The 17165-nt window shown below is 39.0% G+C and overlaps 2 protein-coding genes and 1 non-coding gene across 3 annotated transcripts; 1 reads left to right on the top strand and 2 right to left on the bottom strand.

The window, feature by feature from the left end:
* Positions 1-76: 76 nt before the first annotated feature.
* slain1b (SLAIN motif family, member 1b) lies at positions 77-9071 on the bottom strand. Its single transcript, XM_065274826.2, has 8 exons — positions 7785-9071; positions 6994-7115; positions 5316-5426; positions 5096-5230; positions 4502-4819; positions 2202-2345; positions 1758-2034; positions 77-1564 (listed from the first exon to the last, which is right to left on the bottom strand). Exons 1-8 carry the CDS (start codon positions 8102-8104, stop codon positions 1489-1491), a joined length of 1503 nt encoding a protein of 500 aa, XP_065130898.1. The 5' UTR covers positions 8105-9071; the 3' UTR covers positions 77-1488.
* Positions 121-192, top strand: trnae-uuc (transfer RNA glutamic acid (anticodon UUC)). The gene has a single exon. It is a non-coding gene; the product is annotated as a tRNA-Glu (tRNA).
* A 144-nt stretch (positions 9072-9215) lies between the features above and the next one.
* Positions 9216-16762, bottom strand: LOC135760705 (uncharacterized). Its single transcript, XM_065274815.2, has 24 exons — positions 16635-16762; positions 15960-16103; positions 15033-15135; positions 14891-14953; positions 14557-14601; positions 14434-14469; positions 14286-14357; positions 14119-14199; positions 13922-13990; positions 13753-13806; positions 13621-13668; positions 13482-13532; positions 13347-13406; positions 13163-13249; positions 12996-13070; positions 12826-12903; positions 12429-12494; positions 12286-12336; positions 11621-11686; positions 11478-11528; positions 10140-10235; positions 9946-10057; positions 9736-9838; positions 9216-9626 (listed from the first exon to the last, which is right to left on the bottom strand). Exons 3-24 carry the CDS (start codon positions 15116-15118, stop codon positions 9610-9612), a joined length of 1467 nt encoding a protein of 488 aa, XP_065130887.1. The 5' UTR covers positions 15119-15135; positions 15960-16103; positions 16635-16762; the 3' UTR covers positions 9216-9609.
* Positions 16763-17165: the final 403 nt, after the last annotated feature.

Genomic DNA, 17165 nt, shown 5'->3' with positions numbered 1-17165 from the left:
TAATTTTATGATCATAAACAATACTAAACGTTAAAATAAATCCGTTCGTGAATATACAGAATGATCGTACTTGATGGTGTCATTAATAATTACCGAGCAGCTGTAATGGCACTCGACACCTCCCATATGGTCTAGCGGTTAGGATTCCTGGTTTTCACCCAGGCGGCCCGGGTTCGACTCCCGGTATGGGAAGTAAATTTTTTTTCATGTATTTATGCGATTATCTTTCATGTATTCAGAGTTTGCGTGTGATTGTGACTAAGTGCTGACGAAATTTCCTTTTTAGTTTTTAAAGTCAACCCAAATTGGAAGAAAATAAAGAAAGGTTGTGAGGTGAGAGGCTTTATTAATTCCCAGAGGAAAACCTTTTAATTAAACGTCACTAAACATTCATAAATTACATCACAATAAATAATTAAACAAAACAACAGCAAAAAAATGCATTCAAACAATTCAGTCTTGATCATCCAACTAGACAAGGTTTGAATAATGTTAAGAAACTATAAAATACAGAAAGTCATTTTTACATTTCGCAGAAGATTTCGTCTAAAGTGACTTACAGTGCAATGTACATTTCATCATATGTGTGGGATTCACTGGAGCTTTTCCTTTATATCACCGTGTATCAATAAAAATATGTCATACATACAGTACAGAAGTCAACCAGCAGCAGATTAATGGATTAATTAGTATTGGTTAGTAGTTGACACTAGTAGAGTCCAGTAGATTGAGAAAGTATTGAAGTGTTTAAACACACAGACTGTCAATACAAATAAAACATTATTATGACTGTAAATACTGACACACTCATTCAAATATCAAAGAGAAAGAAAATTCTTACTTACAGAAATAACCTGTCGTGTACACATTTATAACATATGGAAATAAACCCAGAAACAAAATAACAAACATAACTTAAAGTAATCTGCTACATCTGTGGCCATTATTCAAGAAAGAAAACATACAAGACATTAAATAAATACAACAATCTAAAGTTCAGCGGAATAAAAACACAATACTTGGTCCATATACACAAGAGTAAATGTTAAGTGTATGTCTATAAAAAGGGTTGTTATTATTATTATTATTAAATTAAAGGTATAAACACATCCACATCTAAAGAGTTATTTACCTGTAAAGAGTTAAAAACCTGATGAAATTTGGTTAAAACCTTTTGAATGACAAAAACTGTATTTAAATAACATTTCAAGTTGTTTTATTTCAGCAGCATGAAAGCGTTTTTATGCCCAAATCACTCAAAGGTTTTCTGACAGATCTTCATTCACACTCATTGTTCACATTAAGAGGAAGCTCTGGTAAATAACTGAATGGACGTCACTCCTGGTTATTTAACTCTGATCTCAAGAACACTTGGTGAGTGAGAAAGAGAGACGCCCTAACCAGCAGGGCAATTCTTAACACGTCCCGTTTACACGTCGCTTCATTGCTTCAGTAGTTAAACCCTGACCTACATCTCTCTCAGACCGGTTAGTAACATCCATCACGCCAGCTCCCATCACGCAGAGCGCTCAGCGTCATCAGACTCTTTGGTGGTGTCAGCAAACTACAGACAGAGAGACGACGAGAGACAAAAGATATCATAAATAATCATGATTCAGAAGAAATATCACATGCAGCGTCATACAGTTCACTAGCTGTATATCAGATATAATCTGCCTCATCTGAACAGATTAACATACTTTTAATCTGGTCAACAATCTCTTAATGAATGAAACCGTGAGGAGATTGATTCTGACCTGCGTACGGGTGTAGCGAGTTTGCTGCGAGGGGTCGAGGCGGTCGATACGAAAGACGCCGGCCGCGGCAGAGCACTGCGTGCTGGGATCTGAGAGCCGCCCGCTTTACTGGGCTGTGGACTCCCAGCGGTGGAGAGAGATTGTAAACTGAGTGATGATGTCATGGATGAAGAACCCTTTACCGTTGGGCTGACGTAAGCTGTGGCCTTCAGAGATGGACGAGATGAGAAGTTTCCAACGCTTTGAACGCGATGCCGCAGCTGCCCGGGAGACGACACTTCACACGAGACAACAATAAAACACTTTTAATGACATCAATGAGATACTATTGTGTCGTTTCAGACCACTTTCATTCATTCATAAAACACAAAAGTTAAATCTATCAGTAATATCTGTGTCATAGATGTTAAATTAAACCTAACAGTAGAGTATTTAAAGACATACTGGCGGTCTGAAGTCGTCCCAGTGCAACAGATGAATCAAAGCTCTGACTGTTCCTGATGGATGAAGATATTTGACTGACAGGGATTGAGATGCTGGAGACGCTCGGAGATCTCAGGAGATTTGGCAAACTCCTCCTCAGCTTATCTGAGAAAACAACACTTCCTGTTAGTTCGGCCAATCACAGAGACAGAAATGCTCCATCAAATATCCCTGACATCAGATTAGAGCTCAAATGATTTATAAGGATTGAAATCTGATTACTGACGGCAGCAGAAGCTTGGGTAACTTCTTATATTAAAACAGATTCAAGATTTGATTTTCACCAGAGAACAGCAGATTAGTTTAGTTTCTATACAGCTACACATCAGCTGATGATCACATGATCAATTCATGAACAAGCTCAACTCTATAACAACAAAATGTTTCCTCATATTCAACTCATTTCATATTCAGAAAACCCACCAGAGAAAAAAAATAAATCACTGTATTCAGAACAACACTGAGCTCAATCTGTCTTGTTTATGGTCAGGCACTACATCAATACATCTCTAAAACATCCTCAATAATGTCAAACACGGAAAAGAAATGCGTGGCATGGGCACATAAAATGGTGAAAATATGTGACATACTTTTATTTTGAAATCTTAGGAGGTATGGAGGTGCTGTTTGTGTATCTTGGCACACTTTCTGAGTAAGGCCTCATTCTGATTAAGGCTACAAAAGATGAAAAGTGAACCCTTGTGTACGTGCTGTGTAAAAGGTTTATCTCCACCTCTTAGCTCCTGGCTGACAAAGGACACAAGGTATTGTTTTAATTTTTATAATGTTTGGTCAAGAGACTCGTGTGTTTATTTAACTCCTTGTTCATCTCTTAATTAATCTCATCTGAAGCTGTTAGCTAATGTTTAGCGGGTCGTTTGCATATATTTGCTAATGTTGCTACCGTAAGCAGAACACAAAGTTTTATTGTCTCGTTTCTGTTGATTGCATCCTAGATTTTTTTTAGGTCATTTTATGTTTTTCTTTAAATTGTACCAAAGCTAATTCATTGTTAACTCCAGTCTTTAATTTAGCTCACATTGCACTTTAAAATGAGATTTATGTAGATCTTCATATAGATATCATATAGATCTTTCAGGTAGCACTTTAAAAATAGGTTGTCACTTGTCTAAAACCTTTTAGAAGTCTTTATAAGCACTAAAAATTGTTACTGTCAGTGTTGAAATAATTCATATTATTAAGGATTACAGTACAGTAAAGCAGTGTTAAATGTGATTTATTTTGTCACATTATCTATGGTCTAAACCATTTAGATTTTACACATGTATTCATAAGCCTATGTGTTTGTAACGGACATTTATGTTCAATTGCAGGCAAATGTGTAATTATTGTCTGTTTGTTTGTCTTTATTCAGCTCTTACAGCGTTTGGCTTCGAAAATTAAATCCTTTATAAACATCATTTAAAGACGTTGCGCAATGTATATAGTTTGTTTATTCGGGGTAGCAGTGAAGTTTTGTGTGTGTGTTTGTTTAATGTTGGATTTAGTTGAAATGAGGCGGTCCCAACCAGGTCATTAGTCACAGGCGGGAGGTAAAACTGCATCAAATGCTTATTTTAATGGAAATCAGCGCGTAAGTGCATATAATGTAAACAACATGTAGTGAATTATAATCCAGATATAGTGGGATCTAGGGTTGTCAAAAGTATCAGGTCTTTGTTACCAAGCCAGTACTAAAAAATAAAAGGTCATCGGTACCAGTGTGGAACCGGGTCCACCGGTTACTAATGCGGCATTAGACAGGTTGTCAGTCGTAAACTTTTCATAGAAGCAACAAAAGCGTTACTTGCAGACAGAAATACTCCAGATTTAAAAATTTTACTGGTATCTGTACCCACTACTGAAGTTTTGGTACCGTGAGAACACTAGTTTTGTTTGCGTTGCTTGCTTGTGACTCGCTCCTCCCACTGGACACCTCGTGTTTTTCTGGAAACAATGACTAAAGCTGATCTGTCTTTTATATATTTGATCAAACTAAAGACTCTTCAGAGATATGAAGGATGTAATATTACTCTATAGGTACTCGTGATGAGATGAGCAGACACAGCTGTGTTACAGGAGCTTTCAAATTTAAAGCAATGATGAGTTCATTAAAACATTTCAAGAACTGACTTGTGATTGGTGTTTTTATATGATGTCACCTGCAGCAATTAATTTCAACAGAATCAAAGACTTCAACTAAAAAGATTTGATCAACTGCTTTAAACTTGAGAGAAAGCACCAGCAGTATCTGGACTCACCTGAGGAGATCCTGAGGTCCGTCTGCTCGCTGGAGGATGTGGCGCTCGTGTTTGAGGCAGATTGAGGTTGGTAAGGTGAGATGGCGGTGTACTGCGGTCCCCTCCAGTCCCTGACGCCGCTGAAGGTGTGCGAGTGCCGAAGAGATCCGGCCCGACTCAGACGCGGCTGTGGAGGGGGCAACTGATCGTAATCTTCATCATCATCCTCTTCTTCCTCGTGTGACTCGGCTCGCTGGACAAACTGGAAGGAAAAGCTGGCACTGCGACGATTGTGAGAAGACGAGGATGAGGTGGTGGTGGTGAAATCTTGACGCAGACCTGAGAGGAACGACCGTTGATGGGCGAGTGACATTACAGCACCGCACGCTTGACAGAAAACCTTTAGTGGTGTCTACTTTCTTATCATTCATTATATGAGAATCAAGAAGATTCTCCTGCTGTAATGTCAAATAATCTCATCATTCTTGAAACTCTTTCCATCTGGACACCCGTAATAACAAATGTCATTTCTTTAATCTTTAGATTTCTCTGACCGGTCTTTGTCAGTACTGACACACAAACATAATAAAAGACCCTGTAGTTTACTTGACTTACTCTCTTCCTGCAGTCGAGCCATCACCTGAACATCAGTGAGATCCTGCAGTTTATAACTCAAACTAAGAGAATCATCATCAGACATCACGCTGACATCTGGAGACACCTGACTGAGAGGAGCGCGTCTAACACCACCTGTGACCATCACAAACAAACACAATCATCACACCATAAATCAGTGTCTCCAGTCTGAATGTTAGGATGTTTTATTAAAGGTTACCTGCTGTACAGGAGTCAGGTGTGGAGGGTTTAGAGGAGGTGCAGAGAGGAGAAACTCCAACTACACGAGCACGAGGATAAGCAGGGGACAAACCTGACCTCCATCTGTTCACTGAAGAAGAGAGACAGAGTTTAACATCATGTTCATCACTACTAGTTTATTTGGACCATCAGTAGATGTTTACAAGTTAGTTTAACAGGACTGAAATCTAGCAAACCTACATTAGAGATGATCAGTTGTGTTACTAAAGGTCCAGCAGAGTTTTGATTCACAAACACACAGAGCAAACATCATCTGTGTGGACTGGAGTCTCAAATATATTCATTGAGAAATAAAAGTAAATCTATTACAGAATCCAGTGATGATTATACTTCAACTTAAAGCTCCCGTTCTGTCTGTGTTCTTGAAGCTTTGATTGTGTTTACAGGGCGCAATATAACATGTGTTCATGTTTCACATGTAAAAAAACACGGTATTTTTCACACATTTTACTTATCTGTATAGCGCCGTTTTCACTGTCCTAAAAACGGTCTGATGTCTTCATTGTTTTAAGAAGTCCCTCCTTCAGAAATACATAATGAGTTGTGTGTTGTGATTGGACAGCAGCTTAGCTTAGCGGAGCCGTTTGAGCGAAAGCTGGCGACTGATGTATTCATGTGGGCCGAGTTTAGTCAAAAACTGTTTTATTGACGTCATTAAAGCAGGAAATAGAGGGCTGTAGTCCAAACCGGCCCTTCCCTGTAGGCTTTAAAAGGGGAATAGAGGGTATGCATGTGATGTCACATTCGGCGAACGTGACTGCGGTTACGCCCACTGAGTGGCAAAAGACACTCAAGTAAAAGTACTCAATTTTAATGTAATTAGGTATTACATACATTTTAATATGCAATTTAAAAGAATACACTCTATTCTGTAAATGAATCGCCTGGCAGTGAACTTTGACCTTTATCATTTTACAGGTATTATTTATGGTGTTATAGCAACATTACACACTTACTAAAGTTTGACAAACGGGATCAGGAAGAACGTGACCTTTAAAGTACTGAGGAGATTTTAGTGTCTGTAGGAAACATGAATGTAGATTTCTAACCGTCCTGTTACAAAGAAGTGAGATGTTTGTATAAAGAAAAGAGAGAGAGAGATCTGATCTCAGCATCATCACACAAGTGTTGTGTCTTCATGATGGAAAATCTTTTCTTGTTGTTTTAGGAAAGCATCTAATGTCCTAAGAAAGGTTTTTGCTCAATGCTGTATCTTTTCCTCCACATCAATGATAATGCTATACAAGGGATTTAGCATGAAGAGCTCAGCACAGTTTCTATGGTTACCGCTACCGCTGGTCTACAGGCTGAATATAGCAGCAGCAAGTATGAGACAGGAGCAAACAGACGACCCAAAATCAGATGAATAGGTCTCTTGTTATGGCTTGATAACCCTACTTGTCTTTGTGAAAGTGGAATAACAATCTTATGGGTAAATCTTTATTATTACATTACAACCGTCCCAGACTGAGAAATGTCTGGCACACCTGCTAACATTTACATATTCATGTGATGCTCCTCCCCTCAAACACTGATGATTGACAGGTGACACTGAGCTCTTTGAAGAGCTGCTGACGAATTGAAACTCTTCTGAATCATAAGAGCAGAACAGTTCATAGATTTTAATCTCAGCTCACCGGACTGCAGTGTTTGTTTCCTGGTATTCACATCTGACCGCTGCTGATCGAGAACCCGTCGACACCAATCCAGAGCGCTCGAAACTTCACCGGACCACAGAGACCTCGGGGACACATAGAGCCTGGAAAGAGAGAGAGTGAGACTCACACAAACCAGAGATTTCAACTCTTTTCAGATTATTTTCGAGTCACTAATCTTTAATCGGACGATTTGCTTTTCATGTCATGATTTCCTGTAAACAACACAGACGACTACTAGTCTTCACTATTACACAAATATCCATGTTTAACTCCTCCACCTCTTATTTCTGCCACAACACAAACTTGCCAGTGTTAACAACCTACTAAATATTAAAATGTTACTACAGAAAGACCACAGTAAATAAATCACACACTACCAACCTTAACCATTAACTACTACTGGTTAAACCAGATCACAAATCATACATGAGATGTTTTATTAATGGAGATCATCTTGCATATCTGTCAGTTACACTCATTTCACTCCATCTTTCATTCTGATCAACAGACGATATTTGGGCTACTATAAACCAACTCATACACAGATCACATGACAGGTGAAGTAGTGAATGCGCATGGGTTAAATCAACCTGGTTAAGATTCATTCTGTTGAGAAAATAGAGCACTATGTGTGTGCGCTGACAACTGTTACACTCGTAATCTTTAAGGATCAGGTCAGAAATCATTCATGTTAATGATGCTCAACATGATGATGATGATGATGATGATAGAGGAACATGATTGACAGGTTGACATTCATGGATCCTCACCAGGTCTCCTCAGACTCCTCATAGCTCGGGAAGATGATATCCAGGTCCAGAATCTCCAATTGGTCCAGAAGCGCGCGGGGCTCGTCATCCTCCTCCGCGGCGGAATGCGGCTGGAAATACGAAAACGGATCATCCGGAGGGAAATAGTGATATGCGAGGTTCGATGCCGGACTCGGGACGCAGCAGGAGCTCGCGGGCGGCGCGATATTCGCGCGGCTGCGAAGCTGCTCGTTTTGCCGTTCGAGTTTTCGCACGAGCTCCTGCAGCTTCTGGACCTCCAGCTCCGCGCGCACGTCCGGCATCAGCACCGCCGCGTCCATCCGCACCGAACCCGCGCGCGCACACCAGCACCGACGCGCGCTCCACTAAACTGTGCGCGTGAGATTCTCTGCCAATGAGCGGCGCGAGACCGTCTGACTATCACCTCACAATACACACAGAGACAGACACACGCACACACACACATACAGAGAACACACAAGCAGACATACACAAAGGCACAGACACACCTTCATTTAGTGACATGAGGAAATATTTTAGTATAGCAACAGTCACCATTTTAACAAATACACAAACAGAGATATAATCAGTGTGTGATTTTTTTTACATTTACATTTAGGGGCGGTTTCCCGGACCAGGATTAGGTTAATCCAGGACTAGGCCTTGGTTTAATTAGGAAATATAACTAGTTTTAACAAACATGCCTTACTAAAAACATTACCTGTGTGCATTTTGAGGTAAAACAAAGGGCACTGATGTATTTTAAGATATGTCAGTGCAAGATATTTTCAGTTTGGAGAGCTCTTAAAAGTGTTTAAGTCTAGGACTAGTCTAATCCCTGTCCGGGAAACCGCCCCTTAGTCATTTAGCAGACCCTTTTGTCCAAAGCGACTTACAAATGAGGTAAGCAATTATAGCAACACAAGAACAGCAATACATAAATGCACTGGAAATAGTCTCATAAAGTCTAACATACATAGCCATGGGTAAGTATTTTTTTTTTTAATGATTTTTAAATAATAAATTGTTGAAACACTTTTCTTGAAAATCCCATCATAACAAAAAGACATCAAAGAGAAGAGAATCATAAAACATCATTAAATGTTTTAAACCCTTACAACCAGTAAACCAGTTTATAATCTAGAGTAAATGTGTGTTAGTTTGCAGTTTCAGTGTTTGAGTTGATGTTAAATCTGCTGTCAACATTTATAACGTTACAGAAAAAAACATCCAGCACTCTTTACAGAATCATTAATACATCAATGCAGTGTGTAAACTCAATGACAAGTAACTAAAAGTAAAATTAATTTATCTAATTCCTAATGATTCAAACTTTGCCTATTAATAATTATAATAAAACTTTGAAATCATTACTAATAATCACTACAATAAATATCACCAAATGACATCATTACAATTTGTGTCCCAATCTGTGAAAACTCTGCTAAAATCGTTTTATTGTGATTGACAGTTTTCTAAATAAAATCATACACGATGTAAAGAACATTCTGTGATAATATCTTTAATATTGACCGAGTGAGATCAGATCAATGCTCCTCATCTCATCTCATCTCATCATGAGATTGAGACTGAATGTGGTGGAAAGTGGAGAAGCTCAAAAGTGTTTACACCTGAATCCATCTGTGATCTGATTGTCTAAAACACATCATAATATCAGGTGTAAATAACAGCGTCTTTAGACTGGATTTCACAGACAGGATCACATTTGAACCCTGTGTTGTATTCAGGTGTTCACTGATTGGTTGAACGGTCACTTTCATTCTCTGACGTGTCTCTGTGTCTCTCTCATTCATATATGGATTTCTTAAAGGTACCATTGACCTGGAAAGAAATGGTAAGAGAAGTCAGTCTATATTAGGAAAGATAAATGTTTTACAGGTTACTTTCAAATTAAAACGGTAAACACTGTGAGAACTGAGTGAAGATTTACCCTTGACTTTACTGTAGCAGTTTGAGCAGTTCACCCGGTCCCTGTGAACCCAAAGAGACTTTCCAGCCTCCAGGTTCCCAAGATCTCTGTTACATACAGAACACTGACACAAACACAGCACAGGGATTAAATGGAAAAACTCTTTTGTCTCTCATTTCTAATCATCTTTCCAGATTCAGAAGAGATGAAGAGGTCATTCATGAGTTTTACCTTGAAGCAGGAGGTGTGACTGGAGATCTTCAGATCTTCTAAAATCATTCTTGCTGATCCATCAATGGGTTTACCACAAACTGAACAAACATTGCGGCTGCTAACAGAGTTTCTGTAGAGAAACATCCTTATAGTAAAGGTGGCATAAATAGCACGAATAAGCTATAGTCAGTTATTAATAAATGAACTCTGACCTGGTGGAGGTGAACTCTGAATATGTTGTTTTTGTTGGTGAATACAGCGTTTGTGATGAAGTGGAATAGGGCTGATCATAGGACGTCATCTGTGATCTGACAACAGAAACATACACACTCACTGTCCATACTGTCTCACTGTCCATACTGTCTATACTGTCTCACTGTCCAAACTGTCTCACTGTCCATACTGTCTATACTGTCTCACTGTCCAAACTGTCTCACTGTCCATCATGTCTCATTGTCCATACTGTCTATACTGTCTCACTGTCCAAACTGTCTCACTGTCCATCATGTCTCATTGTCCATACTGTCTATACTGTCTCATTGTCCATACTGTCTCACTGTCCATCATGTCTCATTGTCCATACTGTCTATACTGTCTCATTGTCCATACTGTTTATACTGTCTCACTGTCCATACTGTCTCATTGTCCATACTGTCCATACGGTCTCATTGTCCATACGGTCTCATTGTCCATACTGTCTATACTGTCTCACTGTCCATACTGTCTCACTGTCCATACTGTCTCACTGTCCATACTGTCTATACTGTCTATACTGTCTCACTGTCCATACTGTCTATACTGTCTCACTGTCTATACTGTCTCACTGTCCATACTGTCTCACTGTCCATCATGTCTCATTGTCCATACTGTCTATACTGTCTCACTGTCCATACTGTATCACTGTCCATACTGTCTATACTGTCTCACTGTCCATACTGTCTATACTGTCTCACTGTCTATACTGTCTCACTGTCCATACTGTCTCACTGTCCATCATGTCTCATTGTCCATACTGTCTATACTGTCTCACTGTCCATACTGTATCACTGTCCATACTGTCTATACTGTCTCACTGTCCATACTGTCTATACTGTCTCACTGTCCATACTTTCCATACTGTCTCACTGTCCATACTGTCTCATTGTCCTTACTGTCTCACTGTCCATACTGTCTCACTGTCCATACTGTCTCATTGTCTATACTCTCTATACTGTCCAAACTGTCTCACTGTCCATACTGTCCATACTGTCTATACTGTCTCACTGTCCATACTGTCTATACTGTCTCACTGTCCATACTGTCCATACTGTCTATACTGTCTCACTGTTCACACTGTCTATACTGTCTCACTGTCCATACTGTCTCACTATCCATACTGTCTCACTGTCCATACTATTCTTCCTGCCCATACTATCTCACTGTCTGTACTGTCTCGCTGTCTATACTGTCTCACTGTCCATACTGTCTCACTGTCCATGCTGTCTCATTGTCCATCCTATCCATACTGTCTTCAACTATCAGTTGCATGACATAATCACTGTATGACCTACTGGTATACACTTCCAGATCGGCTTGGAGTTAAATTATCATCCAGTGAAGCACTGAAAAACAAAAGATTTTAAATCTTAATCAATCATCTTGTAAAGTTAATAAGAGTATAACAGTGTTATTGTGTTGATACTTTTATAGTTACCTGGATCTTTCACTGGTGTAATATCGTGTGTTCAGTGTATCAGATGATGGAGTTGTTGAAGAATAACTGAGGGGGTGTGTGGGGGTATACAAACAATTATTACATCTTTATGTGTGTCAAACACCACAATGAATATACTCACTGTCCATACTATCTATACTGTCTAACCGTCCATGCTGTTTCACTGTCCATACTGTCTCACTGTCCATACTATCCATACTGTCTCACCATCCATACTATCCATTCTGTCCATACTGTCTTACTGTCCATACAATCCATACTATCTTCAACTATCAGTTGCATGACATAATCACTGGCTGTTTCTCAATTCCGCAAAGAACAGACTTGCGTTCTCGTGGAGATTGGTCTTGCCAGGCAACCTTGGAAGAACGAACTCAGAAGGTCGCGAGAACACAGAACGCACTTGTGAGAATTGAGATGTGTGAGATCTTCCTGTTGGTCACCTGACCTCGCCAGATTTCAGCGCACAAGTCTGCACTCGATGCATCCTTGATATCAAGAACACATCCGGGAATTTTCATGCGTCCTCTGTACTTGTGTTCTTGAGAATTGGAATTGACTGTTAATGATGACGTAGAGCGAGAACACAAGGACGCAAGATCGCTGAAGAACGCATATTGAGAAACAGCCACTGTATGACTTACCTGTATACACTTCCAGATCTGCTCGGAGTTAAATTATCATCCAGTGAAGCACTGACAAACAAAACATTTTAAATCTTAATCAATCATCTTGTAAAGTTAATATGAGTATAACAGTGTTATTGTGTTGATACTTTTATAGTTACCTGGATCTTTCACTGGTGTAATATCGTGTGTTCAGTGTCTCAGATGATGGAGTTGTTGAAGAATAACTGAGGGTGGGGTATACAAACAATTATTACATCTTTATGTGTGTCAAACACCACAATGAATATACTCATTGTCCATACTTACTATACTGTTCATACTGTCTCACTGTCCATACTATCAATACTGTCTCACTATCCATACTGTCTCACTGTACATACTATCCATACTCTCTCACTACCCATACTTTCTCACTGTCCTTACTATCCATACTGTCTCACTGTCCATACTATCCATACTGTCCATATTATGCAAACTGTCTCACTGTCCTTACTCGCTTAGTGTCTATGCTGTCTCAATAATTGTCAGTTGTATGACACAATCCATATTACTTACTTGTATTGGGACGATTGTGAGTACACACTTCCAGTTCGGCTCGGGATTAAATTCTCAGCCAGACCATCCAGTGAAGCACTGACAAACAAAAGATTTTAAATCTTAATCAATCATCTTGTAAAGTTAATAAGAGTATAACAGTGTTATCATGTTGATACTTTTACAGTTACCTGGATCTTTCACTGGTGTAATATCGTGTGTTCAGTGTATCAGATGATGGAGTTGTTGAAGAATAACTGACATCACTGTGTGTGGGTATACAAACAATTATTACATCTTTATGTGTGTCAAACACCACAATGAATATTGTTGGTTTATGTGTTGAATGTTCCCAGACCTCAGCTTCTCTGAGATCTTCTCTGTAGGTTTTGTAGTTCGAGTCTCTTCCAGGATCAGTGAACTGGAGTTCGAGCTGGTGAAGCTCCTTCAGTTTAAAAGGCAAATCACAATCAGAGATCATAAACAGACACACACACACACACACACAGTTTTGTCAATTTTTGCACACTAAACGCACTCACTTTGTAGAAGATGTTATAGAGGAGTTGGGCGACTCATAAGAGAAAGACACAGTTTCATTCCTTAAAACACAGATGAACAGAAGAATATGAGGAAGATGAACAGAGATCTGTATGGTGAATGATAATGATTCATACCTGCTCGAGCTCTTAACAGGTGATGGGATCACAGAAGAACTTTTCACACTACTGTAAAATAAATAAATCAGTTGTCAAGTAATCGAACATCACCAATCTCCTCAGTCTAAATTCATCTGAACATTATTTCATCTCTTACGTGCTAGAGCTGTTGGATGTGACTGATGACAGCGGTGATGGAGGTACACTGTTTACACCAACACACAATCAAAGACAATGTTTAATACTCCAACTCAACTGTTATTAAAGAAAGACATCTCTGAAGACTTACGGAGCAGGTAACGGAGGGGCTGGGGGTGGTTCAACACTGGAGGTTTTTTCTGTTCTATTACAAATGAATACGAAACTAATCAACAGCCAAACAAACTGTATGTGATCAATATTCAAGCAATTGGAGGACATTCAGTGAAATATTACACGTTTCATCTGTTTTCACTGACCTGCTGATAGTTTGAGACACTGTGACCTCTGGAATCTTCTCACCAAATGATCTTTTGACAGGACTTACCCTGTTTAACACAAAGCAAACCTCTCAACCACACAGAGACAGCAGAGATTGATTTACATCAATGTTTGACATATGCTTGAAATAAAGAGTGAGACACCGCTGGCAAACGTATCACTTTTCTTCACCTACGTGTTATTGTTTGTGTTTGCTCCTGAAAAAACACGAGCTGTAAAACTTGACGTGTTAGGCGAGGTCTTGAACGCCGAATTCCTGCAACCAAACACATCACTCATTTATTGAGTCAGTCATCTGAACGCTTTAATATTTCATCTGAATCTTCTGTATGCTTATCTCACTTGACAGGAACAGGGGGTTTGGTGGGTGACGTGGGTGTTGTCACAGAGGTTTTAGTGTAAGTTGTGGTGATGCTACAAGAGAACAGAAAATCAAACATCTTGAATGCATTTATGAAATGAATTGAAAGCCAGCGGCATGGAAACCAACCTGCTTTTATTGCTCACTTCCTGACCGTTACCAAATCTGCCAAGAGATCATAAAGAATAATATTGATCATTCATCTGAGAGTTGAACATGCGCTGATATATGAATCGAAAGATTAGAGATCACCTTTTGATAACTGAACTGACGGAGGTCCCAGAATTCACCGGGGGACTGAAGGTTATAGACATACAAGAGATCATTACAACCCAGACAGTAATACACAGATAACACAGTCTGATATGACACAGAGGGCTATAATCTCTGTAAAATGATTCATTTCTGTGAAATTAAACTCATCACGAGCAGAGCTGAGAACAGCTAGAATATAGATTCACTCAAATAAATATCATTGCTGTGGTTTTTTTAAATGTTATGTCATGACTTTATGTCTCTTTCTTTGAAAAGCTCTCATATTTCCAAGTGAACATTTCCAAGGTCCACGAATAGGAATCTGTCTTACCTGTCGACATCGTCTCCAGATTTTAGCCGTCCCAGGACAGATTTACCAAAGTTTGGATCGTAACTACAAAAGCAATATGGTCAATATTTTACACTGCTTATTTGCTCATATCATTTTAATCTGATGTGTGTTTGTGTCGTACTCGACTGGGTCATCCTCTTCTGCATCTCGTCTGATCCAGCTGTTATCTTTTAACTTAGTTCTCCTTTTGCCGCCATCGGACATCATCTTGCTGGAACTCAAACCTGTACACACATCTGTGTATGAGTCATGTGAAACCATCAAAATAAATCGTCTGTCCTAAAAACAGACATTTGTTTTCTCAACATATGTTTCTTTATGTCCTGTATAGGTTTACAGACTATACTCTCTCACCAGACTGAGTCGATACAATAAAGGAGATGTTCTGTGATCAGCATTAAACACTTTATTATTCATTCTTATCAGTGCTTTGTTTTTAAACACCATTGTGCTCCACATGCACTGCTGTGTGTTTGCGAGAGCATGTGATGCATAAAATTGTGCTGTAGGCATGTTGCCATGCATATTTGCGGCAGGTGCCCTGGTGTTACTCGGTAACTTTGGCCGGTTCTCTGGGTGTGACCTGAAGTTAACCGTCCTGATCAACCAGCAGACGCCCCTTCGAAAACTCAAAACAATTACTACACACCCTGATGATTACCAGTTTCTCATTACTCCCTTTCTGTCTATTCATCTGCTGTTTCACCTGTCACTCATTCACAGAACAATCCCAAATGATTCAAAGAGGTATTTAGGTAACAACTCCATAAGGGTAACTATTTTCTTTTCTTATCTCACAATTCTTAAGTTTTTTTTTCTGAATCTGAAGTGACAGGATCATGACTCAAAAGCACAAAATAGTGTTCATTTTGACGCGTGAGCTTAATTCATTATTTCATTTATTCATTATACACAAACATCATTTGACAAACTCTCAACAATGTCCAACACATCTCACATGAGTAATAAAAACATAAAACACACTTATAAAATACACAAAACACACACTCAGAATATAAAGTTAAGATGGTAATGGAAGTGAACTCACCTGTGTTTGACAGGAGCTGCTGTCGGTGTGTATGTGCGTATGTTTGTGTGTGTCTGTGTGTGTGTCTGTGTGATGTTAATCTTGTTCTGCTGTCACACCCTCTGTTATAATCTCTTAACCAATGAGGGGTTTTCACTCTCACACCTTCAACACAAACCACACACACACAGTAAGTAAACCTGAAGGGTGAGTTACTGCTGCAAACATCAAACAGACATTTTCTCTCATATTAAGATTCAAGTTCAGATGGTTAAAAAAATAACCCTTTACTTTATTCTCTGAACTTTTAAAACATACTTTAGTTTTCATTCGGCATTAGCTGGTACATTCTGTAATTGAATAAATGTAATATGTTTAAATCAAACATAGATATTATTGATATTACATAGATTTAGATTATTATTAGATTTTTCAATATGAACAAATAACCTCTACCCTAACTCTTAGAGAAGTCCACATTCTTGATGAGTTATATTAGAGAGAGAGAGAGAGAGAGAGACAGAGAGAGAGAGAGAGAGAGAGAGAGAGAGAGAGAGAGAGAGAGAGAGAGAGAGATTATATTTCATAATTAATTATTATATTTAATAATATTTTATTCATGAGTGAGGTGAGAGAAAGTAAATGCTGCAGGTCCAGACGTATTTTTGTTGAAGCAGGTGTGTAAATCAGACAAACCTGTCTCACATTCCTCGGAGTCCTCCTCCTCCTCCTCTCTCTCTCTCTCTCTCTCTCTCTCTCTGTCTGTCTCTCTATCTCTCTGTCTTTCTCTGTTTCTGTCAGCATCTAAAGATGAATCTGTATCAGATGATGATTGAATGGACACCGCTGGACACTGATCAAGAGACACTGAGACACACTGGCGTTATAAAAGTCTTACGAAAGCTACCATTTATCTCTTTCACTCAAAAAGGTGTAAACATATATTTAGGATATTTAGGAGCAATAATGTATTTACAGCGTGCCCTAGTCGACTGTCAACGACAAAGTTAAATCAACATAGAACTAACCTAACCCTAAACAAGTTAGGTGTGAGGTTTACAGAAAATTAATACACCCATGAAACATTTCTCAACCAATCAGAATAGAACATTCAACAGCATGTGTTGCATTTTATATGTCAAAATAACTGTGTGATATTGTAAGTGTTTGTGGTGATGTGTAGTTTTTCTAACTTGGTTGGAAGTTAACCAGAATGGATTGATTGTG

The sequence above is a fragment of the Paramisgurnus dabryanus genome, chromosome 7 (assembly GCF_030506205.2).
Source record: "Paramisgurnus dabryanus chromosome 7, PD_genome_1.1, whole genome shotgun sequence".
Taxonomy (NCBI): Eukaryota; Metazoa; Chordata; class Actinopteri; order Cypriniformes; family Cobitidae; genus Paramisgurnus; species Paramisgurnus dabryanus.
This window is presented reverse-complemented; position numbering and strand designations above follow the sequence as displayed.